The sequence below is a fragment of the Larus michahellis genome, chromosome 3 (genome assembly GCF_964199755.1).
Source record: "Larus michahellis chromosome 3, bLarMic1.1, whole genome shotgun sequence".
Lineage (NCBI taxonomy): Eukaryota > Metazoa > Chordata > Aves > Charadriiformes > Laridae > Larus > Larus michahellis.
In genome coordinates this window covers 13,083,677-13,111,633 of record NC_133898.1, presented here as the reverse complement: position 1 = coordinate 13,111,633, position 27,957 = coordinate 13,083,677, and the positions used below count along the sequence as shown (strand labels likewise).

At 44.1% G+C, this 27,957-nt stretch overlaps 2 protein-coding genes across 4 annotated transcripts in view; both read right to left on the bottom strand.

Moving 5' to 3' along the window:
• Positions 1 to 244: 244 nt before the first annotated feature.
• On the bottom strand, positions 245 to 17,435 carry BUB1 (BUB1 mitotic checkpoint serine/threonine kinase). Of its 2 annotated transcripts, none has more exons than XM_074578633.1 (25): positions 17,390 to 17,435; positions 17,082 to 17,141; positions 16,859 to 17,003; positions 16,300 to 16,496; positions 15,250 to 15,290; positions 14,879 to 14,985; positions 13,405 to 13,457; positions 13,110 to 13,300; positions 11,447 to 11,607; positions 10,762 to 11,096; positions 9,848 to 9,900; positions 9,196 to 9,333; positions 8,337 to 8,432; positions 7,573 to 7,663; positions 7,093 to 7,174; positions 6,233 to 6,413; positions 5,593 to 5,671; positions 4,863 to 5,071; positions 4,207 to 4,347; positions 3,430 to 3,545; positions 1,934 to 2,095; positions 1,575 to 1,732; positions 1,304 to 1,481; positions 953 to 1,059; positions 245 to 534 (listed from the first exon to the last, which is right to left on the bottom strand). In XM_074578633.1, exons 1-25 carry the CDS (start codon positions 17,404 to 17,406, stop codon positions 339 to 341), a joined length of 3,294 nt encoding a protein of 1,097 aa, XP_074434734.1. In that variant the 5' UTR covers positions 17,407 to 17,435; the 3' UTR covers positions 245 to 338. The 2 variants fall into 2 exon arrangements, with proteins under 2 accessions (XP_074434734.1, XP_074434735.1); XM_074578634.1 differs by having other exon boundaries at positions 402 to 534; positions 953 to 1,037; positions 17,390 to 17,418.
• Positions 17,436 to 17,894: 459 nt separating this feature from the next.
• The window catches only part of LOC141740262 (uncharacterized), a 16,328-nt gene continuing 6,265 nt past the window's right edge, over positions 17,895 to 27,957 (bottom strand). For both annotated transcript variants that reach the window (XM_074578638.1, XM_074578637.1), the window contains exons 6-19: positions 27,658 to 27,776; positions 27,376 to 27,477; positions 26,304 to 26,430; positions 25,050 to 25,251; positions 24,220 to 24,364; positions 22,450 to 22,635; positions 21,937 to 22,001; positions 21,544 to 21,631; positions 21,173 to 21,242; positions 20,393 to 20,612; positions 20,081 to 20,171; positions 19,667 to 19,780; positions 19,170 to 19,288; positions 17,895 to 18,410 (exon numbers count right to left, since the gene is read on the bottom strand). In XM_074578638.1, coding sequence (XP_074434739.1) covers positions 18,265 to 18,410; positions 19,170 to 19,288; positions 19,667 to 19,780; positions 20,081 to 20,171; positions 20,393 to 20,612; positions 21,173 to 21,242; positions 21,544 to 21,631; positions 21,937 to 22,001; positions 22,450 to 22,635; positions 24,220 to 24,364; positions 25,050 to 25,251; positions 26,304 to 26,430; positions 27,376 to 27,477; positions 27,658 to 27,776 — 1,794 coding nt within the window. In that variant the 3' untranslated portion in view covers positions 17,895 to 18,264. The remainder of the gene's footprint in view (positions 18,411 to 19,169; positions 19,289 to 19,666; positions 19,781 to 20,080; positions 20,172 to 20,392; positions 20,613 to 21,172; positions 21,243 to 21,543; positions 21,632 to 21,936; positions 22,002 to 22,449; positions 22,636 to 24,219; positions 24,365 to 25,049; positions 25,252 to 26,303; positions 26,431 to 27,375; positions 27,478 to 27,657; positions 27,777 to 27,957) is intronic.

The window sequence follows — 27,957 nt, the reverse complement described above, 5'->3', positions numbered from 1 at the left end:
GTCCCTTCAATGGGAATGATTCCATGGTCTTTTTCAAAAATCCCGGGGGAGGTTGAAAGCAATTAGCTCACCTGTACAATACTTTTCACCAGCTTTCCCCGCACCCCCCGCCCCGAAATACACAATATTATGAGAACTGTCTACAGTCTCCAGCATGCCCACGCCTCCCAAACTGGACAAGTTAAATTAACGAGTAATTTTAATGTCATTTTTTTTTCCACAAAAGCACAGGAAGAGGCAAGTTATCAACCCCAAGAACGTTTATTTTTATAGCAAGTTATTACAAAAAGATTTCACGTCAATAAAATGCCAGTCCTCAGTAACTGCAAACTAAATGCTTATTTTCGTGACCGTTTGTGTTCTATGAGCAACACAACAAATCTGTTCCGAATTAACTTTATTTCCTTTGCGTATGACTTGCAAAATAAGTCTGTCAGCTTTTTGCGCAAAACTCCTAGAGAAGGCAGGCTGTGGCAATTGGGGATGTTTAACATGCTCTCAAAGAACTCTTTCCACAAGTCAGCATTGGCAAACCTGCAAAGGAACAAAAACGCATCAAAAAAATACTGTTTCCTGTATTTGCCCTGCTCCCTCCCCAGTTACAGGTTGGAGCAACTGCAGACATGGCTGTAACATAACGCAGCTCCTGTTGTGGCACGCTGCTTAATGAACCAGTGGGATTTTTCCTCGTTAGTCGTTTTTCCTCCTTCCAGGCAGCAAGGAGCCGAGGACGCTGTGCAATTTGCCACGTCCGCTGCTGAAACACTTCCTGTCCTTAAGTCAGTGAATTTTATGAAGCAGTTCCCATGCACCGAACCCACAGTTCACAGGGCATGAGGAAGTAATTGCAAGTAACGCCAAACGCTGCGCCAGAAACTAACCTCAGAGAAACCTGGTACTAACGCCACATCTTTCTAGACAAGGGAGGATTTTGAAAAGATTGGACACCAACCTTCTGAAGCTTCCCTCAGGCTTCCAGATACCGTTTTCGTTCTTCACTTGCATGTAGGTACCAAAGAGCATGCAGTAGATCGTTGCTGCAATGCCAAAGTAGTCAGTCTAAACAAAGTATAAACAAGTCTTATATTAAAAATGTATTGAGACCACTAAAAATCAGCTGAAAAACACTCTGTGGAGCCAACAGGGCAAGCTCTGTAAGAAGAGGGTTCAGGATTGTGTTTTTAAAGTAACAAGCTGAAGCTACAACTCTGGTGCAAAACCCTAACGTTTCTATACTCCATTTATTCACAACAGATGCATACAGTAAGCTCCAAACGTTCAGGCTGTCTATGCAACCTCATACCTGGTAGTTCCACGGTTTCTGCGTCAGCATTTCGATACACTGAAATCCAGATGTTTCACACTTCGCAGTGAACGCGGTTCCTTCAGGAAATAGTTTCATGTCTATACTCTGTCCCAAGTCAATGAGCGTCAAGCCATGAGAGAGACCATCTATGTCACATATATCGTTGTCCAGAAACCTTCAGTCACGATGACATGAAGTGATCATGTAAGTATCAAGGCCATGATATCATAGTATGTTGGCATCTCAGGTAGCAAAGGGAAATACTTGCCTTTCTCCAAGTATGAAATTGTCAGGCTTAATGTCACCATGAATGATTTGGCAGCTGTGGAGCTCTTCCACCATATAAAGAATTTTTACAGCAAAGTAGATTACGAGTGCTTGAGGCATCACCTTCTCAGGAAGCTTTTTGTAAATATTTATGGCATTCTGTAAACAAAAAAGATAGGGAAGAACCATCAGCTACACAGAAACAACTCTGTATGGATTACGCATCCATGTTGATAAACACAGAATAGGCTCAGAATGAAGGTCTATAAAGTGGAGAGTAGAGGAGACATCCGAATACTGTAATTAATAGGACGCCAAAAAGAATATACAAGTTCCAGAGCACAAGCTGATCACACTTACCAGCAATGTTCCATAGTTGTAGAGCTCACCAACCAAAATGCTTCCATTTTGAAAGAAATGAGCAGAATAAAAGTGGATGTAGAGATGGCGTATACTTGGATCGAGCCTTTCTACCAGTTGTGTTGCTATATAGAACTCCCAAGGGTTGGCAGGCTTCTGGACCTGTAACCAAAAAATTGATTTACTAGGAAAATCTATTAGCATTAAAGCAGAAGTTCTTCTCAGATTGGGGTTTTTTGTTTGTTTGTGGTTTTTTTAATGGCCGACTAGGCATTTTTCCTCTTGACCAAATAAAGCACTTATATCTACAGTAATTAACCTCAGGTCAATAGTCAATGATTAATCTTCTTGATTCAAGACTTCAATTACACGCCACAATTCCACGCTGGCTTACACAGTCTTTTGTGTTCTTTAAAACGTCAGTCTTTCTGCAACACTGATGTTTCTGCTGGCAACAGACATTTTGTGTAAGAGAAAAAGCTTTTTTAGTCAAAACAGGAAAACCCTTCCAATTCCTTCCCCTACTATTTCCCCCACTATGTTGAATAGCTGATGCTCAAAAAAACCTAAAGCTATCTTTACATGCTAGGAAGCTCTCAGGTAAGGTGTTAACACGAAAACTTCCCCCCTCCACCCCGAAAGATTAAATGTTGGAATGGAGATGCACAAAAAGGTTCCAAAGATAGATCTGATCTGGAGAGGCTAAGGGTGGGGGTGTGGGTGTCGACTCAATCACGTAACCACGTTTCAGCCAGGCTGTAGTAGCTGCACGCATGCCCTCCCAGCCAGCAGCGGAGGCAGGGTTGCGTGACCTAGTATAACCCTCTTGGACTAAGCTGACCCCGCGGTTGCACAGACTTTCCTCTTGGCAGCGGTTCTGCTGTAAACACATGCTGTCATCTGTTGCTCATTCCTGTACTGGAGCAGCGTGGAACAAGACGCAGCAGAGCAGCGAGGGAGCTGCTCAATCTACAATCGCCGTCAAGACAAGTGTATTTATTAATAAAACTATACCAGAGAGGTATCACCCAGCGAAGTCGACGTAACAGCCAGCTGCCACCAAACAGGCTGGCTGCACAAAGCGCAAAAATGCTTGTTGCAAACTAGCGAGCACGTATCTAGTAGCAAGAGGAATTTTATCATCAATCCACGCACATTTTCATTTACTGTGTACTAAGCGCACTTGCGTGAGTAGCTGCCTTTGTTCAGCTGAGAAAGATAGCCTGGCCGTAAGTCTTACTCCTTAGGATACTTGTGACTGCTTTATAATGAGGAGATGAAGAGGCAAGTTGACTCAAAAGGATAAATAACTTCCCCGTGTAGAATGAATCAGACACCACAGCACTCAATCTGAACAAGGCTTTGCAGACAGACCAATGCGCTTTACTTCTTATTTATAAATAAGAAAACTCATCAGAATCCACCTAGGGTAGGTGTCATTACTGTTAAGACTCATGAATTTTCCAGCAGAGCTATTCTGAATCAACACTATTTACCTTGAATATTACTTTCTGATTGTTTCTAGGGTTACTTGCATCCGGAATGGAAGCCTGATACACTTGAGCAAAAGCTCCCTCTCCAACCAAGCAGTCCACGTGGAATGAGCCGGAACCTTTAAGAGATTAACAACATTAAGTCCTGCTTGCAAACTTCAGAAGAGACATCACTGCTCAGAAAAATAAAATAGAAAAAAGAAAAAGCACCAGCCTATCTAAGTTACTGCTTTAACTCAAGTGCTAGTCTTTCTCTACAAGTCTTTTCTTGCTAGCCAGCCTTTCCATAGAAGAGAGACCGTACTCGGTCTTGAGAACAAGAGCGCTGCGTAGTGCCGCGCGCACATAAAAAAAAAACAACCAAAAAATAAAAATCAGTGCTTCTATTTTAGCCCGACTCCCTGGAAGTAATCAAATTCCAAAGTGCATTCCTTAAAAAGTAAACACTAGTGTTTAAGTCATACAAGCATGTTGCAATTACTGTCACACAGATTTTGTTGACACGGGACTGCTGCTCTATACAAAGTTGGAGAGTTGTGTCACAGATTACTGGGAAAGGAAAACTAGGAAAATTCCCCTACTCAGAATGCGTAATCAAAAACGCTTATGCTACAAAAGACAAACAGAAAAACAGGTATAATTTCAAATCCGAGTTTTAGATAATCTGGAAGCTATCTGGGTATATGTGCAAGTAAACTGAATTAAAAAAAAAAATACTTCAGAGGTTCCCAGACAAACTTCAGAAGTGCTTTAAAGTGAAATGTTTGAAGTAGCTCTTACCCAGTGGCAGTTCAGCCTTCAGTATGATGGACGGAAGAGTAGATTTCCATTCAAAGTAGTTGGCATAGGTGTGGAGTGGTTTAGGAATCTCCGATAGGAACTTGCAAATCAATTCCTTATCCCAAGGGTTTTCAACAAGGACTTCATGGAAAGAAGAAAAATGATTAAGGTATAAGAAAACTGTCATTTCAAAGGGGTAACACAAGCTGTACTTGAATGGGTATCACTGATTAGAACAAAACAAAAAGACACAACACAAAAATCAAAGAGGGATAAATTAAGCATTCCTTAATTTTGACAATCCAGATTTTATACCTATGCCTTCTGTTAAAGTTGCCCGGAAATATTTTTTATTGCAAGTTGAAAACAGGGGTTCTGAAGTATAGTATTTGAGCCTCAACTAGCAAAGAACCCTTAGGTACTCCTGAGTACTCCTTTACTTCACAATATCTTTGGCATCATGTAATACAGGTACGACCCACACTTGTCCTTCCTTACATCAGTTCTACATACGCAGCGACCTCCTTGCAGGAGCTGTGAGACAGTTCGCTCACTGCAGTGACTACCTTCATGTTGGAACAAAGCACTGCTGCAAGAACGTGACACCGCTCTGGTCTTGGACTCGATGGAAGAAAACTGTAGGCAATGCTCCGTACCTGCCGCTCTAACGCTCGGGACTGTCCTGTCCTGCCCGACTCCAGACAGCTTTTCGTGGGAAATTCTGTCCACCCCAACAGACAAGGAATATTCAGTTCTGCTCATGGCAGTCTGCTCATGTAATCTTTGAGAAGCAGCTGTAACGTTTCCTTGTTTCAAGACATTTTCTTGAAGCTCTCCATGTTCTGCAACGTGTTCAAGAGCAGGGCTACATATTTAAAACAAAATATTGTTAATTGACAGTACTGCCATGGTATTTTTGCATCTTCGGTAAGCAAAAATATGTCAAATGTCCGCACTTGCAACTTTGGCCATAACCAACATTAATAAAATGGATATTTCTTGAAAATAAGATCTGGTCATATTGTGCTATCCATAGTCTAACAACTTTCAAGTCCATTGGCCAATAAGTTCAGCCACTATTGATAAGAAAGCAGTAGTTTTGCATAAACAGCCAGTAAAACTTTCCGGACAGTTAACTTTTAATTTAGAAGTGTTGGAAAACTTAAATCTTCGGAGCATTTTCAGGGGCATTACCACCATACCCAGGTTCGCGTAACTCCGCAAAATGCTGAGATGCGTGCTAAGCAGAGTCAGTCTGACACAAATACATCAGCTCTAGACTACTTGGAAAACTTGATTCGAGAGCAGCGTAGCAGACCTGCCTGCTCTAGTATAGATTTGCCCAGCGCTCTCAAGCCTTGAAAATCTCAGCAAGTCACGACATACCTTAGCTTCTTAGTTTTTGTCTGCTTGTGTAGTTCTCCAGAAAACTCCAAATCCATTTGTGGCAAGCCATCCCCACAGGCTGAACAAAAGGAGTAGCAACAATAGCAAATGTTCATTTTCCACAAAGGCAAGCCCATTTAGAGTACTCTTACCAAGACAAGAAGGTTAAGTCACACTGCAACTCGGAAAGATGCTAAGGTATCACAAGAACTAGAACTGAACAAGCCTATTTTAAAATATATAAGGAAAGACAACAGCTTGATTTCTTTAGGGAGTGTATTGCAAGATTAAAGAGGGGCAGACAAACATAAAGGTGTCCCCAGAAGAAGGTGGTGCTGGGACTTCAGTCAATTTTTTGACTATTTACAACCCCTCGGAACGGTTCAGAAGAGTACTTCTACAGCACAAAGCCTCTCTTGTTCCTCGCCACCTTCTCCTATTCTCCCAATTAAAAATTCTTGGCCATTTTATGTGTTGGGCCAGCCCATGCTCCCAGCTGCTGTTCTGCAAGGAATGCATACTCAGAGGTGGCAGCAGTGGAAGTGGTATTCAGCAAGGGCTGTGAGGTAATCGGGGCACAGAAATGGAGTTACGCAGTATTGAATTAGATGCTCTCAACCTGAAGTATTCATTATTTTACCTTTGTCCTCCAAAGCTTGTCGGGAATGTGCCGACAGGTAATTAAATGGTGTTGATACAAGCTGGGCAGCTCGTGCAAAGTCTCTTGTGTTGTTTGGACTGGGAGCTAATGTTTTATTATTACTTGGTACATTCCACACTGTATAATCATCCCTCAAGAACTCCGGTGTCCCTGTTTCTTCCTAGACAGGAAAAAAATATAGATTTAAAACTAAGCCATCAAAACTGCCCTGCCAGAGCCCCACTGTAACCTACCAGCAGCCTCCGCAGTCAGTATCAATAATATTGAGTTTGCCCGTGTCAACTTACAGTATTAGAAAAATAATGCAATGGCAATATAACTGCAATCACAGGTTTACATAGTTTTGTATCAGACCTGAATGTTGGCAATAATCAGTATCACAGCAAAATTCTAGACCAAAAAAAAAAAAAAAAAAAGCTGTAGGAGTCCTAAAAAGCCTATTACTTAGTGATCACTTATATCCAAGCAGCCTTAAGTTTTATGCATCTCCTTGGCTATGAAAACTACTAGGTGGTTATTAGAACATTAAGTGCCTCTTGCCCCCTGTCCTTCCTCCCCCAAACAGACGCCAAACCTGCACATCAACTGCAGTCAGCTTTGTTCTAGGGATAGAGGTCTCCACTATTAAGCTCCTAGAAGTTTTGCAAAAATTAACAACGGAAAAAGTTCGTCCCATTGTCAGGAAATGGGAAAGAGCATCTAGACTTCAGCTAGGTATCATTCATAAGAATGTTGCAGGATTGGGGTAGAACAAATGTAAATACAACTGGCTCTGACCTCCCCTATAACTACATAATCCATTTTCAAGGCTAATTCTTGCAATAAGATCAAACACTCACTTCTGTACCCACTGTACAGTCAGTCAAGGGACGTTCTCCAACAGTTCTGGGCTCTTCTGGCTTGTTTTTATGCTGCGGGATCCTGACAAAACAGGTAGTTTAGAATAGCTTTCCCCCAGAAACTTTCCCAGGCAGACTGATCATAACAAAGACTTGTTGTTACATTTATTTATTTTTTTTAAAAAGAATCCCATTGGCGGATACTTAGAGAAGTTGCAGTAGCTTAAAGAAACAAGCTATCCAGTTATGGAGACAATTAAGCATCTCAAGCACACTGTCCAAACAGGAAAGTTGCACAATTCCACAGAGAAGCAACTACAGCTTTCTCATGCCACTTCCACGCAGCTGCTAGTGATCGTATTCAAGCCTACCCCAATACGGCAAATACAGTCACAACAAAATTACATGGAACAGAATCAATCCTATATGTAATTCTTAATAAACTGAACTCAGCTGTTTCGTTTTTTTTTTTCTCCTTACCCACTGTTCTCTTTTTCATTCTCATCTTCAAAGATAGCAAATGCAGGCATGACAGGGGTAGCAACATTAGCTTTCAGGCTTCCATCAGGCTCTTAAAAACAAACGATAACCAATATTATCTTCACCCAACAAAGGTTATATAAATTGTCACATTTTCACCCCTAACCAGGCAACTGATGGTCATGGCTACATCCAGCTAGACCAGAAGCATCCTCAGAATTGCCACACGACTCATCTCTCCTAAAAGCTCTTGGAAACGTGGAAGATTTTTCCATTCCAAAACCAAGACTGGCCAGAAGTACAGAAGCCTTCTTGGCTGCATCTGACTAGTTGCGAAATATCTCTGTGCTCACTCTTGTAAGCCACTGCTACTGCCTGGTTTTCAGACAATTTTAACTGTTACGATAAGATGGCGATTCAGATATTAACACCCAGCCTGCAAAATGTTTTAGAAAAAAGCTTTACTCATATGAAGTACCGGCTGACCCCTTTTCAAAGTTCCAGTTTAAACACCAGAGAAGTAATGTGTTTAATACACACATTAATAGGCTTGCTAACGGTGAAGTGCTTCTGCTGTTCTCAGACTGTGCATCAAAATTTAGAATCTGTCAATAAATTAAATTCGACATCAGGCAATAAGTGGCTTCTTCACTCCACACCTAATCAAAGAACTACTTATCTCAAAATGACGAGGACTGGTGGGAGCGGTAAACAGAAAATAAAGGAGTGAAACATCATGGACTGAAAAAATAAGTAGTACTTACCACTTTTTCTGCAAAAGACTTCAAATTGATCCTTGCTTTCTTTAAGAGAAGGCAGTTCAGGCAAGATGGGCGTTTGAAACATACCCATGAGTAATCCTAAAAAAGAAATAAAAAACCACAAGAATATAACCCCCAGTATAAGAAAAGAAATTTTCAGAGGTTTTTCCATTCTGTAGTAGTCAAGTCAAATGCTAATTAATTATTATCACTTGTCAAGTGCCAATATAACCAATTATTCCTTCGGATTGCGTTTAAACGCTCCAGACAACTGAAGAAACAGGAAGATCCAAGTTGTCCAATACATTGGCACCATGACTTTTTTTTTTTAACTTTCTTCTCCAAGAGGAGATTTCAAGTCCTCCCGAAGGAGCAAATTCTCCTTTATCTTCTTAGATATTAGATCCTAAATATTTGGAAGACTAATGAATATCATGAGCTTTTTTTTTTACTTATTATTTTTACAGATATATATTCAGCTGCAGCAGTTTGCTACATGGTAGCAGTTAACATTCTTCCACATCAGTCCATTGTAGGTCATCATCTCAGAAACAGGAGTCCCTGACAGTACTGACCAGAGCAGCTCAGAGAACACGCTGCCCAAAGAAGCCTGGCAGGTGTACCACCAGTGACTTATCCAGGAGTTTACAGGATGTGGCTGATGGGACGTTATTAAAGCATCCATTTCTGGTCAAAATCCAGACAATCACAAAAGAAGAGTACCAATTTAAATCTTCCTCTTTGATTGAGCGGTGGACACGCCCATCACTAGGTAGCCTCCTTATAGATTCAGCACCACTAAAATTACCAGGCAAGATCCCATTAATTCCAGCGGAACTCATATGTTATTCCGGATGCTTACCCAATGCTTCCTTCGTATGAACTGTAGGTGAAGGTTGCACTTTGAATGGTGTTGCCTGCATTGCTCCTCCCAGTGAGGTGTTTGGGGTAGCTTGAGAAGCGTTGACAGAAGCAAAGGAGGAATTTCCAACCCTCGGTGCTAGAAATGAGAACAGCAAGATCATTGATGAAGTAGCCTGGGATTGTTTATTAACATTTCAGGAGCTAGCAAAATGTTAATACGAGAAGTAAACAAGATAAGTAGCAGAATGACAACCCAGAATTTTGGGAGAGCAGATTTTGGCTTGTTCAGAGATCTGCTTGGCAGGTTCCCAATGCAGACTGCCCTGAAGAGCAAGAGGGACCTCGGACAGCTGGGTGGCCTCTGAGGACTCCAAACGATCCACTCTGACCCAGAAAGTCAAGCAGGCAGGAAGCCAACAAGGACAAATAGCAAACCCCCAGCTGAGCTCAAACAAAAAGGAGTTGCACAGAAGGTGGAAACGGGGACTGGCTCCATGGAAGGGATATACAGACATTGCCCAAGCAATGGGACGGAGATAGGAAAGTCAAAAAGCTTAGCTACAGTTGGAACTAGAAGCCACAGGCTATTGATCCCCAGACAGTAACAGTCTACCAAAAGCACCAGTCTTTATCAAAACTGGACTTAGTACCTTCTTTCGTGTCCACAGAAGTATTTTCTCCAGTGGATCGCTTGTTAGGGTGCCTTCAAAGGAAAGATTAATAACATTAGTTTGAAATAAAAGCTATTATTTGAATTCCAGCTTCAGTTCAGGACTCGAGAGTACTGCACCTTACGCAGTACGGAGGCCTTCCCCAGCCTAGAGCAAAAGAAACATCCCAGACAGACAGCAATTAGTGATCCTACTTTTTTCCCCCCAGGAATGACTCCAGTCACACAATGGAGTCAAAGACCCTTTAGAATATTGAGATTGCCCCCCAGGAAGTTTCTCATACAGTTGCCAATAGGTATAAAACCTGAAAGGCAGAGTCCTTTAAAAAGGTTAAAATGCTGGCATTACATTCTTGGATACAGTTTGCCTCCAAGTACCTCCATAATATAAGTGAATGACAATTGGTTCCATTTCCTCTTGTTGGCCAAGCCTACGCAGCCACGCTTGCTTTGCCAACCTAGGTTTCTCCCTCTGTCCCCAATCTCGTTTCCTGCATAAGTTGAGTCACACAAGCAAGAGTGCAGAAGATAAATACAAGCACTTTTTTTCTTCTCTGGAGGCCTTTGCGGCCAAGATGTAACACATGGGACCTGCACGAACTAAGCATAACCTGCTGTTTATTTCAGGCACGCCAGTGACAGCAATGCTGAATAATTACTTCAGTTACACACTAAATTTCCTCGTGGTCATTAAAATTAAAACACAACATTAAAGGAATTAAAACGTGAGATGAGGACTGTAAGTTCTATAAGTTTGATCCGTGTCTAAATATTGGTTTCTACAGGCTACTTCAGAAGAGAAATAAAGAAATTTTTTTAGTTAATTCTCAGCTGAAGTGTAGATACCGAAGACTGGACAATTTGCAGAGCAAGGATTAGCTTGTTTATACATACTGCTCTCCAGTGCTCCAATGAAGAGATGAGTCAGGATGTGCCCGTTCCTGAGATGAAACATTATTGAACGGAGGGCGTAACAAACTGGTCTGAAGTTCTCCAAGCTCTAGCTGAGCTTTGACTGCATCCTTCTTATATGTCGCTTCCCACAGGGAGGTTGATGTCATCTGGCAGCCAACAGGTTTCACTGACTGCAGTGTAGGAGCAGTGGATGATAGAGTACTTGATCGAGGCTGGCCTGGCACCAGACCTTGGGCATTTTGCAGATCTGAACTTTGACAAGATGTCATCCAGTTCTGCTGTAGAGCTGCACTGGGTGTCACACGCGGATGCACCTTTAGAGAAAAGAAATGTTCTTTTATGCTCAAAAATACACCTCAAGTATAGTCATTGCCATTTTCCCTTTTATTTCTGCATAACTAGAACAGTTTTTCATGCATCACAGAACTTTCATATGCAACTACAACTAAATCGCAGCGATGCAAAAACGAACTTTTGAGTTTAACAATTAAAATATATTTCACCAGGCATTTAAAATTATACCAGGTATCTGTACTAATCAAGTATTGCAGCCTTGACTTCCAGATTTGGTTAGAAAACTATTCTGATTACCGTCTAAAGCATGGTTAAATTTTATGAGATACATTCATGAAGACTGCCTCTATTGATCATAGTACGTACTTACCACTGTTTTATTTGGTTCACCTGACGTTGTAGATGCTGGTTCCAGTCTAGTTTCCTCCAAGCTTTTGGTGAGCTGGGTGAGCTGTTCCAGCTTCTGCTGCAGGGCTTGCAGTTCAAGGACAGCTGACTCTTTTTTCCTTATGGAATCTCTCTCTTCTTCTTCTAAGGATAAAACAACGATAGGAAGTGAAACAGTTAATCAGTATCCAAATGAGTTGCTCAACACTGACATTACAAGCTGCTTGAGTTTAGAATTCAGATATATATATAGTCTGTGCAACTGCAGGACAACACTCAGATCTAGAGGCATAAGTTTGAACGAAGCAGGTATTTCCCACAGGACTCAGTGTCTAACCTCTCACTCCTGACCCCTCAAGGGAAGGCTACACAGCACTATCTCAGCGCTGGCTGGGTAACCAGTGGCATCCCTAATGCTATTTAGCAGAGTTCACAGGCTAGCCTGCCTCTCACCTGGCGCGCGCTTGTGGTGCCAGGCTCCGTGCTGCTGCAAGCACGCTAGTGGCACCCATCCTCAGCACAAAAGGAAACCATATCTGAAAGATTCTACCAATATGACCCTTCGGTAAAATCTGGGTGGGGATGGAGCCTGCTGTCCCCAAAGGAAGAGCTGCCTCTGCTGGGAATCATCACACATAACTACTAGATTAAAAAAAAATAAAAAAAATCCAGACTCAAACACTTGTTTTAAAAATGCATTACCATCTTCCCTCCCACTGAATCTCTCCTTGTTCCACTGACAACAACTTATCCATTTCTTCCATTACCAAATGAGATAATTAATTCTTTCATCCAGCAACATCCGCCGGCAATGTTTCCCCCCACCATAAATGGTCAGATACACAACTAACTCCCTTCTGAGCAGCTGCTCTTTTATTTGCAGTCAGTTTTGGTTTTGCTTCTGTAAGACCTAATTCGTCTATTTGAAAGCCCACTGCTTTTTCTCCAAAACGTCATCATTCACCAGACAAAAGTATTACTTCAAATTACAAACTTTGCCTTGAGACCATCCCAGCTACGAGCATGCCATCGCTGACTATACAAGCGGCACCCCACAGCTACGTTTGCCAAGGCGGCCAAGTGAAGACAGAGTGCTGCTCTCTTTGCTGCAGCGTGCCCTTAATTGACTTGGGCAAATTGTGGCGTCATATGTAACCATAAGACAGTTTAAAGCACACTCTGGGCTCCTTCTGAACCAAGACACTCTTGATCTTGAATTACAAGCGTCAGAGAGCCACAGCTAGAGCTCCCATCAGGGTAACTAATACTGCTTACTGCAGGGAGCGTTGGACTAGATGACCTTTAGAGGTCCCTTCCAACCCAACACATTCTATGATTCTATGAATATGAAGCTGCTCACACATCCCTCCTGTTTCCACAGAAGGAGGGCCATTCTTTGTGACAACCCAGGTCTCAACAGACAAACCCAAGGGATGAGCAGTAAACACCCATGTCAGTTGTTTGGCATGTTACCCAATGCTTCCAAGCTCACCCCACCCTATTTCTGTACGGGGATGCTAGCTTGGGCTTTGGGAAAGTGTTCAGGCTTCAATAGAGAAGCTGAAAAGAAACGAATGCAGCAAAGTACTAGTTTTCCAAGAATATGAGCATGCTTATGAAACAGCTAGACGGAAAGAGAAGAATACCCCATTCTTGCTGTCTTCTGAGGCGCTCATATTTCTTGAAGTATCTCTTGGCTCTTAGCTCCTCAAATGAAAGTTCAGAGCCTTCACATATGAGCAGGTTTTTGTCATACATTGCAACCTGCTCACATTCGACGACAGTAGATGACGACTTAGGAAGAACTTCAGATTTGGAGATGTACGTAACATACTTTCTGCGAGGAAAAATAAGAAAAAGCTCTATCCAAGTTTATTGGATTTATTCTGGGAGCGTGTTAATTTTCCCACAGCATGACTTTAAAAAAATCCAAACACTTACACTTCTTCTCTTCCACCAGAAGACCAGGACTGAGCACCAGCAGAATCAGGACCCTAAAGCAGGGCAGGGGAAACAAAAACATAAAAGAAAGAATTCCAATATTATAGTTAATCATCCATTTTGACAAGACCAGCAACCAAGAAGGTCCTGATATTTAATTCTGATTGAAGAGATGACAATTCAGACCATGAGCATGGCAAGAATAGATTAGAAAGAGAACTCTACAAGTCATCAGGGCCTGAAGAAGTTTATCCTGAAGAATTAGCCATAGAACAGCTTGCTGTAATCTCTGAGAGCTTTTGAAAGACAAACGTGATCCCAGAGAACCAAGAGAGATGTAGCTCTGGAAACCGCAGTCCAGAAGGACACTGGAAATAGCTGAACAGGCAGTTACTATTTCAAAAAACAGGAATGTAAGCTATAGAACACTAGGGTTTGTTAAGAACAAACTGGGTAGCCTCATCCGATTTCTTTGACAAACTAACCAACCTCAGGGCTAAGGAACAGGCAGCAGACGTAATAAGTTTTAAGCTGTACTCCATCATCCAAGACGTTTTTTGGTATTTGCAGGCAATACCAAACTCAAAGTCACAAGCACTTTAGAAAACAGAACCAAGGTGAGAAAGGTTACATCAGCTTCCTACCCACAGTCTTTAATTTCGCTCCCCATTCACTTTTCATCTGACTGTGCCAGAAAGGCCGTGAAGAACTGCAATTAGCTTTGCCGGACCTCAGAAGAAAGAGCGCTGCATTCTGGTAGTCAGCTAAAATGAGTTACAAGTAGTAGGTGGGGGGTGCGTGCTCTTTTTTGGTTTTGGATTTTTTGCTTTGTTTTTGTTGTTTTATTGTGGGGAAGGGGTTGAAGGAAGGTGACTACAGGGTGACAGGATCTGGACTGTAAAGTCAATTCAAGATCTCCACAAGGTACAAACAGAACCTCAGCTGGAACTTTCGTTAAAGACTGACCTGGCAAGCTACAGAGGGACTCGTGAACGGTGACAAAGTCACCTCCTAGTCATTTCCTAGCTCAACAGACTGACTTCTACAAGAAGCCATCATCCCACTGAGGACCAGCCCGGAAACTTCTCTTCCTCTAACATTATTTTTTGTTTGTTCTTAAAGAGAGTATTTAAAGAAGTAACTTGAATTTCATGAGAATTCAGTGTAGACAATTTCCAAGAAGCATGACTGGCAGAGAATCTATTGAGATTATTCCTCCAAAGAATGCTAACCAGCTGGATGGATCACTCTTAATCTGTGATTCTGGAAATGTGTCAAGTGACAAAAAACTGGGTCCCAACGTTTCCTAATTGAGATATTTCCATGAAGACATGAAGCTTACAGCACAAAAAACACCAGATATAGTTCGTATATCTTATCTTTCTTATTGAGTTAAGCTCATCAATCCAAATTTTATGCGAGGGCTCCACATGCTTCCCCACAACATCTAAGGTGCTTATTAATAGTCATTTACCTGATTTTTGCAAGCAGACACTGAGTCATTAAGACTTGAAACATCTTTTCGAGGAGCCATTTGATTTGCAGCGTGTGAAGTCTGAAGTGGTTTTATAACAGCAGTACCTGGGACAGATAATACAGGTTTGCATTAATGGGTAGAAATAATTTTCTCATTTATGAGTTTCTATAAAATTTAAGCACTGGAAAACTAATACCTCATTTTGAATACACTCCCCTTATGAATCTTAAATACGGCCAGAAAAACGGGACACAAAAAAAATTAGTTTCTGCAGGAAATTTATTTTCTTCAGTGACAAAACTCACTGATCAAGGTAAAAGATTTGCCAAACTGAGCTACAGCTCACGAGCAGGTATCTTTAGCCTCACCTTGCAAAGGAGGATTCCGAGGATCATAATTCTGCAGCCAGCTAAATTGCAAGAAACTTCAGTTATTATCATTAAGTCACCTGTCCCTCATTCTCCCCACCTCCCAGAAAACTTTAATTTCCCTGTACAGTCATCATGTCTTGAAAAATAATGCTAAAATACTCAGGTGAGTTACAGGACACTTATTATTGCATATGGACATATCCTGTTAACTTCACATTCTCAAAAACACAAAAAAAGCCTGTAATAGGCAGCAGTATATGGAAATCGGGTTCTTGCTTTATCATCACCAGAGGGAACACATACCATTATGATAAGCACCAACTCTAGCGCTTTCAACAGCTAAATGCTAAACTCCGACAGGCACCCCCTCTCAGCTAAGTACTGTAGGATAAGCACAAGAAACTGGATATATGTATTATTGTCAATATATCCCCAAAGAGGGCTGAAAAAAATCAAGCTCAGATCAGGAATTTGATACCCGATCTCACTGCGTTTTCAGCTACGGCCACCAACCAAAATAAAAAGGGGTCCAAGTCAAGCAGCAGCTGAAGCATGCGTTCAACTGGCAGTGTCAAGAGAAGCACAGGCAGCTACAGGGTGAGCTACAGCCAATTAATGCACTCTGGAAAGCATGCAAATGTCCCTAACTTGAAAACGTCATTAGCATGGCCAACTTGCTTGAGCTTCCAAGTAATAAAGCTCACACACAGTACTTCCAAGGCACGCTGCCTGAAGCGGGACAGGCTATGCATCTTTATACTCCAGATTTACTTATCAGAGACTAAACAGAAAATGAATCCATTAATTAAGGGATTTTCTTTCTGGGCCCTACTTCACTGAAGACACGCTGTTTTTTCTCAATACACCCTCCAAAACACCCAACAAATATTGAACAGCAAAGAAGTATTGTTAAGCTTATATCTACCTTTCACAAAAATCATCATCGATCTACCTCTGCTACAGCACAGGGCATATGCACACAAGAAAAAAAAAATTAACCACAAGTTATCCGAATAGCTCAACAAGTAAAAGACATGTCAGAATTACCAATACAGCTGTTGCAAGTTCTCTCGTGGCTGTGCCTGGTTGTGAAGTCCTTTTTGAAGGACAGCTCCGGCATACTGCACGTTGCCTTCATTTACAAGCTGCTGAGCCCAAGCAACATAGAAGTTAGATGCCTTTGCACCAATTCCCTGTCCATACAGGTAATCAAAATACTGACAAGGAGAAGTGATGAACTCCGCCTGCAGAAGATGAAGATGCATAAGCACTTTCAAAAACATCCAAGGAAACTAAAAGCAAAAATTCCAATAACAATTTCTTTGTTACCATTATAAGAAGGCATTATTTTCTAAAGAGAAGACCTTTTGATAGATAAGACACCTTTCATGAACTCAACAGCTTAATAGTTTTAAAAAAAATATGCTATCCTTCAACAAGGCTGAAAAGTTCTCAGAGCTTGGAAAGAGCAATACATCTGAATTCCACACCACATCCCTGAGGACTCCTATTGCTCCCACAGCTCTTTGCAGTCACAGAACTACAGAACGGTGGGACAACTTTAGTTTTTCAAGAAAGCTTAATTCCTAAAAAAGCGTATACCTACCAGCTTAATACAGTAGCTAATAAATCTTGGATCTTGGTGGTACCTCTTCTCGCTTAGGAACACCTTCACAAGCTGCTCCAGGAGATTGGGCAAGCAGCTTTGCTTTTCTTGAAGGGGAAGACATCCTTCTACCCACTGCATGTACCTGAAACACACACGAGCAAGTTACAATTCTGTCGTGCACCAGCAGCTCTGCTAACAGCCGGGCCTGGGGTGCGCTGACCTGTCCCATGGGTCCAGCGGGTCGGTCCCCTGGTAGTTCCGTATCTGAGCCTCGTAGCTCCTGCAAGGCAACAGGGCAGGTCAGGCCAGGCTGAGGGGAGACCGCCACAGCCCTCACTGAGGGGAAGCGCCCTGGGGCACAGGCCGAGACCCGCACTCCCCCCTCCCCTAGGCACCCCCGGCTCCCCCCAGCACCCGCCCCTCCGCCTGAACGCGCCCCCGCGCAAGGGTCCAGGTGTCCCCGGCGCCCTCCCTGCAGGCAGCGACCCCCGGAGCCCCTCAGCCCTGAGATGGGGCGTCCCCGCTCACCGCGCGGCCGCCTCCATCCTGCGGCCGCCCCAACGGCTGCCGCCGCCGATTCAAACCCGCCGCGCAGGCGCGCCGCGGCCATCCGCCGCCTTCCATTGGCCGCCCCGCTCCGCCAATCCCGCCCGCTTCCGCCGGGAGACCACGCCTCCTCTGTCATCCCATTGGGTGGGCGCGGCCCCGCCCCCCGGGCGGAGGCTGCTCCCGCCATCCTGGGGCGCGCCCGGGACGGAGGCAGCAGGACGCAAGAAAACGGGGCGGGGGGGGAATAAGTCAATATATAAAATACTAAATTCCGATTTAGCAAAGCTAAAGCTCGCCTAGGGTAGGTCTAGACAGCGGCAGGCGCTGTGCCTCGGTCTTGGCGAGCAAGAGCTGCCCTCGGCTTTGCTCAGACTACAAACAAACATGGAAGTCCCGTCCCTGTTCCAGGTTCAGGACTTTATGCCTGAATCGGGCATATGATACAGCACCATTATCAATCCTGGGACAATTAGTATTTTTTTTTCAGACTGCCGAATTTAATGTACTAAAGAGCTGTTTAATTGTGCTTACATCGGTCCATACAGGCATATAAAAGTGCTGTAATACAAGATTCCAGTTACAAGAAATAGGTATTTCATAACATACTGAATACGGCACCGTTACTTGACTGGCACAGTCAGATACATCACTCTCCATCTACTTCCCATGAAAGTAGTTCCAGTTCCAACATTTATACTGGACTTTCCATGGGATAAAACTCCTTTACATTACTTTCTGGCATCAGCTGCCCCTTCCACTAAGTAACCCGGCCCCAGACGCGGGAAGGCAGCCAGCGAGGGAGCACTTGAGATCCAGGCAGTGGAGAATTAGCTTCTCCTTGGCGACTGCCCCCATTACGCTGCACGCTCAGAAGTCAGATCACTGGGTACAGCTGGGGCGGGCGACAAGTTTAAGATCTCTTCAAATGAAGGGCCTTCATCCTCAAGGGGGATCTCTGCCTCAAACATACGCTGGAGCAGAGCATCAACCGTCCTGTACCCTGCAAGTGCCAAAAAAAAAAAAAAAAAAAAAAAAAAAGCGCTGTAAGCATCCATTCCTGTTCCTCATCAGAAAGCGGCTACCTTAAGATAGCTCTTGCTCAAAGACCGCTTCCCATGTTTTACACTAAACAGGCAAGAAAAAAAATGCCCCAAATTATGTTCCCTGGTATTTTACCCCATATACTTTTAAGCACTGCGAGCGCTTGCAAAGAAGACGACCTTTATTTTAAGATTTTAAGCACTTCTATTGCTGTGTGTCCTTCAGGGGATTTGTGATCCCAAAGAGCTGCCATGCTGAGAAGCACAAGACTGGGGAACTGCTAAGGTATAGCAAGAAATCCAGAAGAAAAAGTAGTCATTAAGCTAGAGAAAAGGAGCATATAGTCACCCCATGATCCAAGCCAGGAGGAACAGAGAGTGCATATAGGAAGGAGAAAAGCAGAAGACGAGTTTTCTTGGCAACAACAGGACCTCAGCCACCAAGGCAGCATCTTCATAGACTGGCTACTGAAGATAAGTGTGTGTAGGAGGGTCTAGGCAGGAAAGAGGAAAAGGAGGTGCCACAAAAATAGAAAAAACAGCAAACATTGAGTGTCCACGGTTCTCTAAAAATCTCCAGCTGGGGTTTAGTGGCTTTTATAACCCAAGGAAAGCAGAAGCGCATGGGAGCTTCCCCAGAGAGAGTGCTATGATCAGGGACAGTTCAGAGTGTTAGCCTCTTAAACCAAAGACTGGGCACGCTGTAGGGCTGCACTTACGTTTGGAGGCAATTTTAAACACCAGCCCTTTAGACTGTGGCTTTGTTCCACCTTCCCCCTCGAGGTCATGCTCGGCACTCTCCATGTTATCAAGGAGCTGTTCATCCTGGAACTCATCCCTACACATGAGGGACAAGCAGTTACACCAGGGGGACACATCTTACCTCAGGGGCCCACATGTACCCAGCAGCAATGGATTCTCTGGGGCAGGGCAAGCACCAGTCATCGTCTTAGTCTCCAGCATCTCTCCTGTCCTCTGGGCAACAACCCTGGGCTAGAAGAGCTCAGCAAGGCAGACAAGGCCAACGTGAGTAGCCTTCTGCTAACATCTAGACCAAGCCTACATGGTCACGATAGATTAGCAAGGATGTTGTGACAAGGAAGAGGAGTCTCAGCTCACACCTCGGGGCAGAGGGTGGCATTTTCCTGCAGTCCCACAGCCCTCATCGGATGTGCCAATCTGGCCACATCCACCATAACCCTTTCTGGAGGCTTACTCTTGAACTCCCATTCCCAGCTCCTGGATTTTCTGCTCAATGGCTGTTTCTACTTCACTCTTCTCTAGGGAGTACTCCACAAAGAAAGCTTCCAAAATGAATGACACAAAGATGCTGAAAGAAATGATGAGCAGAATTACACAGCAGCATTTCCTTACTGGCATCCCCCCTCCTTTTGGGCATCAGCTACTGTCTTAGTATTCCCAGGCCCGTTCACCAGCCCTCCATCCCCTCCTCTGCTGGAAATGGAGAGGTCTAAGGCAGAGCAGCACTCACTGGAGATAAGGACAGATGCAGCAGATTCTTCTATGACACATGTCCCGCCTGTCTCTAAGTGTCACACCGTGTGTCACCCTAGGACCCGCAGCAGAGCCCACTTTCCTCCAAAATGGATGAGAGCAACCCAAAACTTACTTGACAATAATTATCACCATCACAATGTGAAAGGCAATGAAATACAGCTTTGCAGGCTGAACCGTCACGTTGGCAAATCCATTGGCAAAGAGTATAATGGGAGTTAAGGGAAAGAGTGCTGAAGGAGGAGAACATCTTGCTGTAAAGTAGCACTACAGGAGGAACCAGATAACACTGCCCAGAAATGACTTTCTGAACAAAACCCTCTGCAGGGACCGTTTCTCTCTTGTCTGGCACTATGTGCATGGGCGTGTGCGATACAAGGGGAAGGGTGTGGATCACCAAGCTCGGACTTTCCACCACAAAGGATATCATGCCACTGATTGACTACAGTGAGCTCCATCAGGACAATGAAGGATGACACAAAGTTGTTGAAGTTGTTCTTGCAGTATTTCCCACGGGCAAACAGAGAATCCTTGAGAGCTGGGTTCCCACATTCCAGTGCATAAGGAGCATTCGAATTTGCAGGGAAGAACTGGATTTTCCCATGGAATAACTCCATGCCAATGATAGCAAATACACAGTACACAACCTGGGAAAAGAAACCCCATCGCCTGCTTTTCCAGCAAGCAGCAAGACCCATGGCAAGTTTAGAGTTCTAACAGTTTTTCCATTTTCTACCAACATGACAAGCTGTTGAGGAGCAGCATAGAGTCCAAGAGACCCACTCAAGAGCAATTACCAGTCAGAATAATAAGCCAAGAACTACAGCCCAAATACATGGAAATGAAGTATTCTCAAATCATAAGAGGAAAACCTATTTTTAGGAAATTATTTGAGAAACAGGTTTCTCATTCAGCTTCTTGCCCAAACCATAGTTTGAATCCTTACAGAGTGAAGCCCAGACTGCACAGAACATCTTCACTGCCCTGTGGAGCAAAGAAGGATGTCCTGACCTGGAAACCAGCAGGAACCCAACCCCTTTGCAGATGTCTACATGTGCAATGACCAAGAATCAAATGGACACTTACAGTTTCAAAGGCCTGCCATCCAGAGATTTACATTTATCCTCTTGGAAACAGCACGAGCACAAGACTTAAAACATTCCTGTAAAACTGGAGCGCTTTGAGCTAAGATACCAGGATTTCTTACCAGAGTCAGCCCACCAAATGTCAACATTGTCGGTACGATGTTTATCAGCGTATTCATGATGACCCGGAACCTACAGCAAATGATTCATGACAACACCTGCTATGGGGAGGCTCTTTTAAAGCCCACGCTTGCTTTTTGTCACATCCCATCCAGCCTGTGGTCCCCACGTGCCCTTAAAAATAAGTAAGTCTCCACAGAGGATGCAGCAACTGAGCTCCTCCCAGGCACACTGAGACCAGGCCTTGGGATGCTTTGTTGAGTGGCAGGGTCAGTCCAAAACAGCCATACAGAGCAACTCAAGGCACTGTCTCAGCCAGCCTCTGACACAGCCTGCCCCAAAAACCATACCCCTATCCCATTCTCTTCATTACCTTTGAATGCTGTCAACGATCCTTATTAGCCTGAGGACCCTTAAGATGAAGACAATGTCCAGGATCTGTTGGCTGTTGTACTTCGTGGCTGAGAAAGCAAGAGGGTTTTTGGTTTTGTTTTTTTTTTGTTATGGAGAAAACCAAGGAAGTGTAGAAATAAAAAAATATTCTTACATTTGTTATGATTACGTCCTTGTTAAATGCTGTTTATAACAACAGGTATTTATTTAAAAAAAAAAGAAAAAAGAAAAAAAGACTGGGTTAGTTCTTAGAAACCCTATAGGAAAATTTATTGTCCTGTCAAAAAGCCTCCCAAGCCCAAGGTGATGGCAAAAGACAACTCAAGACCACCGAGTTTCCCAGATGCATGCAGACTGCTTACGCTGCACTTACTCGATTTCAGGGTGGTATTAAGTATCGTTGCAGTCAAAGCAGCGAAGATGATGAGGGTATCAAACCTAGCACGAGGGAAGGCAGTGCTGTTAGATTTGTGGCAACAGAGAATAGGTGCTTAAGCTGCCACACGACACATGAAAGTGGTAAGCCCTCTTCCTCACATCTATGCCAGGCAGCCCTGCACCATCTCAAACTAGCTGCAGTGTGAGAAGATGGGAAAGCTTTGTTTAGCAAAACTCTTTCCTCTGCCCAGCCACTATCTTCACATGCTGCAGAGTTGCCTTTGACTGAGGCAGCAGAGCAGGGCAGAGAACAATAGCCTCTGTCAGAGCCAGGTTTGAGCCAGGAAAGAGCACAATGTCCTCTGATGCATACAATCATTTTAATTACACCCTGGCACATGAGTTAGGCAGCCCATCTCTCCAAGAGACTTTCAGTTCTTGAGAGACTGAACACAAAGATCTCGCCACATTTCACACTACCGTTAACACAAACATTCATCCCACTCACCAGTTCCAGAACTGATTTTTGCCAAAGAACGCCCTCGGTTCGTAAGTGTACACTTTCAGGAGTATCTCAATTATATACAAAGCAAGGAAGACCCACTCTGCATAGGAAATATAGGGGGTTGCCTCATCCAGAGCAATGAAGATAGCATTTATTAGAATGATCACATCGTAAGTCCAAACAAATCCCCTGCAAGAGGAAAAAGAAAAATCAGTGTGTCACCCCCAAGAATGTAGAAGTTACACAGTTATTTCAGGAGTTCTTTGTCCCCTGCCTTTGCCCACCAGTTCTCTCCAAACCTGAGAGTTTAGGAAAGTTACTACAGAGTTTAGCTTTGCCCTTGAAGTCCAACACAAAGCAGAGCACAAACCTTCAAGGTACACCACTGCCAATGCTCTCAGTGCTAAACAAACTCTTAGAGACTGACAGCAACTGTGTTTCTAACAAGTCAAGCAGCATTTCTCAAGCAGAAAGACTGGATGAGTAAAACAAAAGACAAAACTAGAAGTGACTGCTATACCAGATGGGCGTGCTGCAGTAAGAGAAACCTGGACAGGCTGAGGAAGTGGGCAGAGAGGAATCCCACCATGTTCAAAGGGAAATGCTCGTAGGGAGGAATAACCTCAGGCACCAGTGCAGGCTGGGGGTCAACCATCTGAAAAGCAGCTCTGCAGAGGATCTAGGGGGTGCAATGGGGTCTTGGTTGTCAAGTTGAACACGAGCCAACAATGCACCCTGGTGGCCAAGAAGGCCAACAGCAACATCCTCAGCTACATTAGCAAGAGTGCCATGAACAGGTTGAGGGGAGTAATTTTTCCCATTTGCTCAGACTGGTGAGGCTGCATCTGCAGTGCTGTGTCCACATCTGGGCTCCCCAGTACAAAAGAGACACGAACATACTACAGCAAGTGCAGCAAAGGGCCACAAAAGCGATTACAGGTTAGTCAGACAAATTGTTCAGCCTGAAGGGGAGAAGGGCCAGGGGCACCTCAATATGTATGTATAAATACCTGCTGGGAAGGTGTAGAGAAGATGGAGCCAGACTCTTCTCCAGTGGTATCCAGTGAATGCACAAGAGGCAAGGGGCACAAGTTGAAATACTGGATTTTCCATTTAAGCAGAAAGCTTTTTTTATTTTTTTTAAACCAAGGGTGGTCAAACACTGGAACAGGTTGCAGAGAGGTTATGGAATCTCCATCCTTGGAGAAACCTGAAACCCAAGTGGACATAGCCCCGAGTAGCCTACTCTAGCTGACCCTGCTTTGAGCAGGGGGCTTATACTAGACCATCTCTAGATGTTCCTTCCAGCCTCAGTGATTCTTCAGTTCTGGGAAGGCTCGGATGAGAAACAGAATACTAGGAGCTCATAGTACCAACTTGGAAAGAGCTGATGAAGCAGCAATATGCAGCTTTGCAGCAGAGACTGCTGACATAAGATCACCTTTAAGTGAAGCATTTAGTCTGATCCTTCAAGGCAGGCCACAAAGCACTTCTTGCTTTCAGTAAAAAATACTTATAGTCAGCACCTATAGAAGATCTGAACAAGTAGGACTGGAAGAGGTATGGACTCACTATTAGCCAAGTCTAGTTTCTTCACACCACTGAAGGTAGGCTAAGAGCAGAGCTGGTCCACAGAACGCTTTTAAAAACAGAACCCTCAATGTTTGCCTAAATGCAGTTTGCGCTTTCCAGCATGACACACAGCTGAGCATTTGCTTGCAACACCACTGCTCTGAACGTTAAGAGCTGCTTGCTCCACCAGTAGAGGCTTACCTGTGCCTTACCATCCTGCGCAGGAATTGACTCACTGCTGACTTGTATACACGAGGCATCCATTGCCTCAGCGGATGGCTGCGTATTTTCAGGGTAATCACCTGGATGTTGAGGAGATCTGCCAGTTGTACAAAGGACTTCTTGTCTGCAGTAGGGGAGAGCAGTACACGTCAGTCTGCTGTCATTAAAAAAAAGACAACGTCTGGCAAATACAAACCTATATGGACAGGAGTTGCAGAAATGTGGACTCAATATCTGTTCACTGCAGCAGGCAAAGCACATGCTCTAAGTGGTATTCAACACAGAATAGCCTGAACTCAGTACTCAAGCAGCTCCTCTGCCCCATTCATGGACGACTGGCTCAAGCCATAGGCCAACAACCAACACAAACCTTTAATGATCAGGATGGGCATGACCTAGCATGAGGAGACTGACCCATCTCTCCTGATAGCCTGTCTCCAGCAGGAACAGAGTGAGAGGCTCCAGAGGAATGTGTGAGAAGCCACATTGCTTGGAGGAATCTGATAACAAGGGAGGCTTTCCTTGTCCTGTGCGGAGAACAGGAGGTCCCATTCTCCATGGCGAGCTTGCCCTGATGTCAAATGGCCATGAAGAGCTGCCCACAGCATACATGACACGGGCTACAGCACAGGCAGAAAGAACAACCTTTCAGGATTTAAGCAATCTGGAGGGAAGCAGGAAGAGGGGCCTAGTGTCCCTCTGGGTCCATTAGAGACCACAAATCCCAATGCCAAAACACTTGAAGCATCAGGCTCCTGACCCCAGGTGCCTCCCCAGTCCCTTGAGCATAGCAGTGCCCCACTGCTCACCTATGAAACCCTTCTGCTCATCATCTGAGATGCGTAGCAGCAGCTCTCGGTGGGAGTTGCTGATATCAGGAGCCACCAGCTTGACAAGCTGCTTCCACCGGGCTTCTCTAACCACAAACTGTGCTCCTTCCTCTTCCTTCAGAAGGTTGAAGGCCTCTATCATCTTGCGGTGCTTCATGTAAGCAAGCTTACGGATCTCATTCTAGACAGAGTATCAGGATTCAGGCAGCTTCAGTCACCTTTCCCCCCACTTTTTTTTTTTTAATAAAAAAAAAAATCTTATTTTCCATGGCACAGGGATGCAAGAAGAGACTTAGAGGAACACACTTGAAGTGATATTAGACATAAAGTACAGCACAGTCAATGGGAGTGATGAGAAATACTATTTAACAGGCAACCAAAGGCCCTCTGGACAGCACCCTGGAAGGATCACTAGACTGTTTTTTGCTGGGAGATGCACTGAAAAAACAGAAGAAAAGACAAAAGGACACTGCCTAAGAGGAAGGAGATGGGGGGGATATCTTTCAAAGATCATTGAATCTGCATGCCCACAGGTCAAAGAGGGTGTGTCCACACATGCTTTCCATCCTTAAGTGAATACTGCTGAGATCAGGGGTAGAGATCCTCTCCTGCACATGGTTACAAGCAGGCTAAAGAACCTTATACCTTTGGGAGACTGCAGCCTCTGTGAAGACCTAGCAGCCTGCTTACTGAGAAAGAGCCAGTCCCCTCACAGAAGTGCCCAGGAACTTCCAGCTCTCACCCTTTGATCACAAGTACTGAACTGCACCTAGTCAGTTTGGGTGGAAGAAGCAAGAGTTCTGATTTACTTAGACCTCCCTTTACATTCCCTTTGCTTTAAGAGCACATGCAGTGGCAGAAAGTGTGCTGTGCGCTTATAACCAACTGAAAACAGTTTCCTGCATAGAGACATCGTTTTTGAGCTAGGACTAAATCTCTAACAGCAATAATGCAGAAACAATGGCATCCTATCTGTTGCAGCTTCTTGGGTCCACAGCACCATAGAATATTTCACTGTTAAATACTAAAAGCAGAACTTGCAACAATTCCCATGATATGAAAGGTGGACCTGTGCTTGTTACTTGCAGAGCATCAGCAAAGGCAAGATGCTGTATCCCCTTCTCCACACCTTCCAGAAGCAGAAGCTTTCCAAGGGAAAGCCAGATGCCTCCTTACAAGGTTATACAGAACAACAGGCAGTCACCGATCACAATTCATTTCTCCAAACATTACCTTCAGGTGTTTTTTGTAGTTGTTGTACACAACAGCCAGGAAGAGCGACATGAAGATATACGTGTTGACGATGACAAAGGCAATGAAGAACAGGGCATACCATGAGCTGAAGTCAAATGCTGGCATCCTAAAGAATGGGAGAGAGACTGCTAATTGCTAGGCAGACAAACAAGGGAACTAGACAAACCAGTCTTCCAGATGGATTTTTAAGTACTGTTTTGGATATCCAGATAAAACTTGCCAGATAATACCCCAGCTAAAAACTGCATTAATTCAGTTAGAGAATGGTTTTCTTCCATTAGGTTTTCATCCTAGTTTACCAGGCCCCAGCTGAAGGGATGCAGAAGAGAGAGAGAGCAGAGATTAAGCTTCTACCAACGAGGGTAAGTGCAGAGTCTTGAGGTGATGTCTCAGTCATAAGCTCAGTGCACTCAGACTTCCCCTTCCACTTAAGAGGACTAGCAGCATTTCTCAGTCTAAATGTCCAGGGTCCCTGTAACTGTTCCGTCCCCGTTCTGTTCAGTACATCTCCAGCACACAAATGAGTGTGCCATTCCACCCTGCCCCTCTCTTTGATGGCACCTTCACAGTACAAACTGAAATGGGAACGCAGTTAGAACAAATGAGGCTGGAGAGCCCAACCCGCCCCGCATATGACTTTAACACAGCTGCGCAAATTAAGAAGGCCTGCATGGAAAGCCCTGCAAATATTATGAGAGAATAAGGTATCTGGTCACTAGAGGACACACTTCCTTTTCAGAAAAGGGTTTTAATCAAAGAGTGTGTGTGTGTGTGTATCCCTCAGGTTTAAGCCTTCATCAGCTACTGGGTAGCTGTATTTTTAATGCATCTAATCTAAAAGTCTTCCTAAACTCAGATTCTGGTTCAGAGCCATTTAAAAAACAAATGGCTGGCAATTCATGAAGCCCCTGCAGGCTGGAAGAGTAAGAGCCCTGTTGCTACTCTGAAATACCTTGTTGTGCAAAATAGTATTGTTCTAACCAGAGATCCTGCCACTAGGAGCAGGACACCAGCATTCACAACAGAAAGACTGCAAGCTCAGCATACATACATGACATCCGGGCTGTTTGCTGTTGTCACCAGCACATAGAGGTCAAACACAATTTCTAGGTAGTTTTTGAAATATGGCAAGCCTTCTGCTGTCTGGAGATTCCTAGGAGAAAAAGAACAATCTGAAGTTAAGCACAGAGATCACGTGGGCCACCACAGGAACTGCACATATCAGCAGTGCTTGTATTCACTAGTAATCATTTAGAGCTGCCAGATTCCCTCCCGCCCCAAAGTATCACACACATTCTTCCCACTGAGCTCTGAGCAAAAGTAGTATTCACACCTCTCACCAAACAGCTTCAAGGCCATGAGGGAGAACATGAGAAGGCTAAACATGAAAAGCAAGAAGACATAGGTGATCTCTGGCAGTGTGTTGCGGATGCTGCGGAAGGCCCTCCGAATCTGTCAGGGAGAAGGGAAGCATTTAGAGGCAAGATGGTAACTTTTCCCCCTCACCATCCCATCTGGATCAAACACCTACACAGGGATAGGCAAGCAAAGTGGGACGTAGGTACTCTTTGTCACCCAACAGGAGGGATTCTGACCCAGATGTGACAGCTCTGTCCTGCTAAAACCTGTGCAA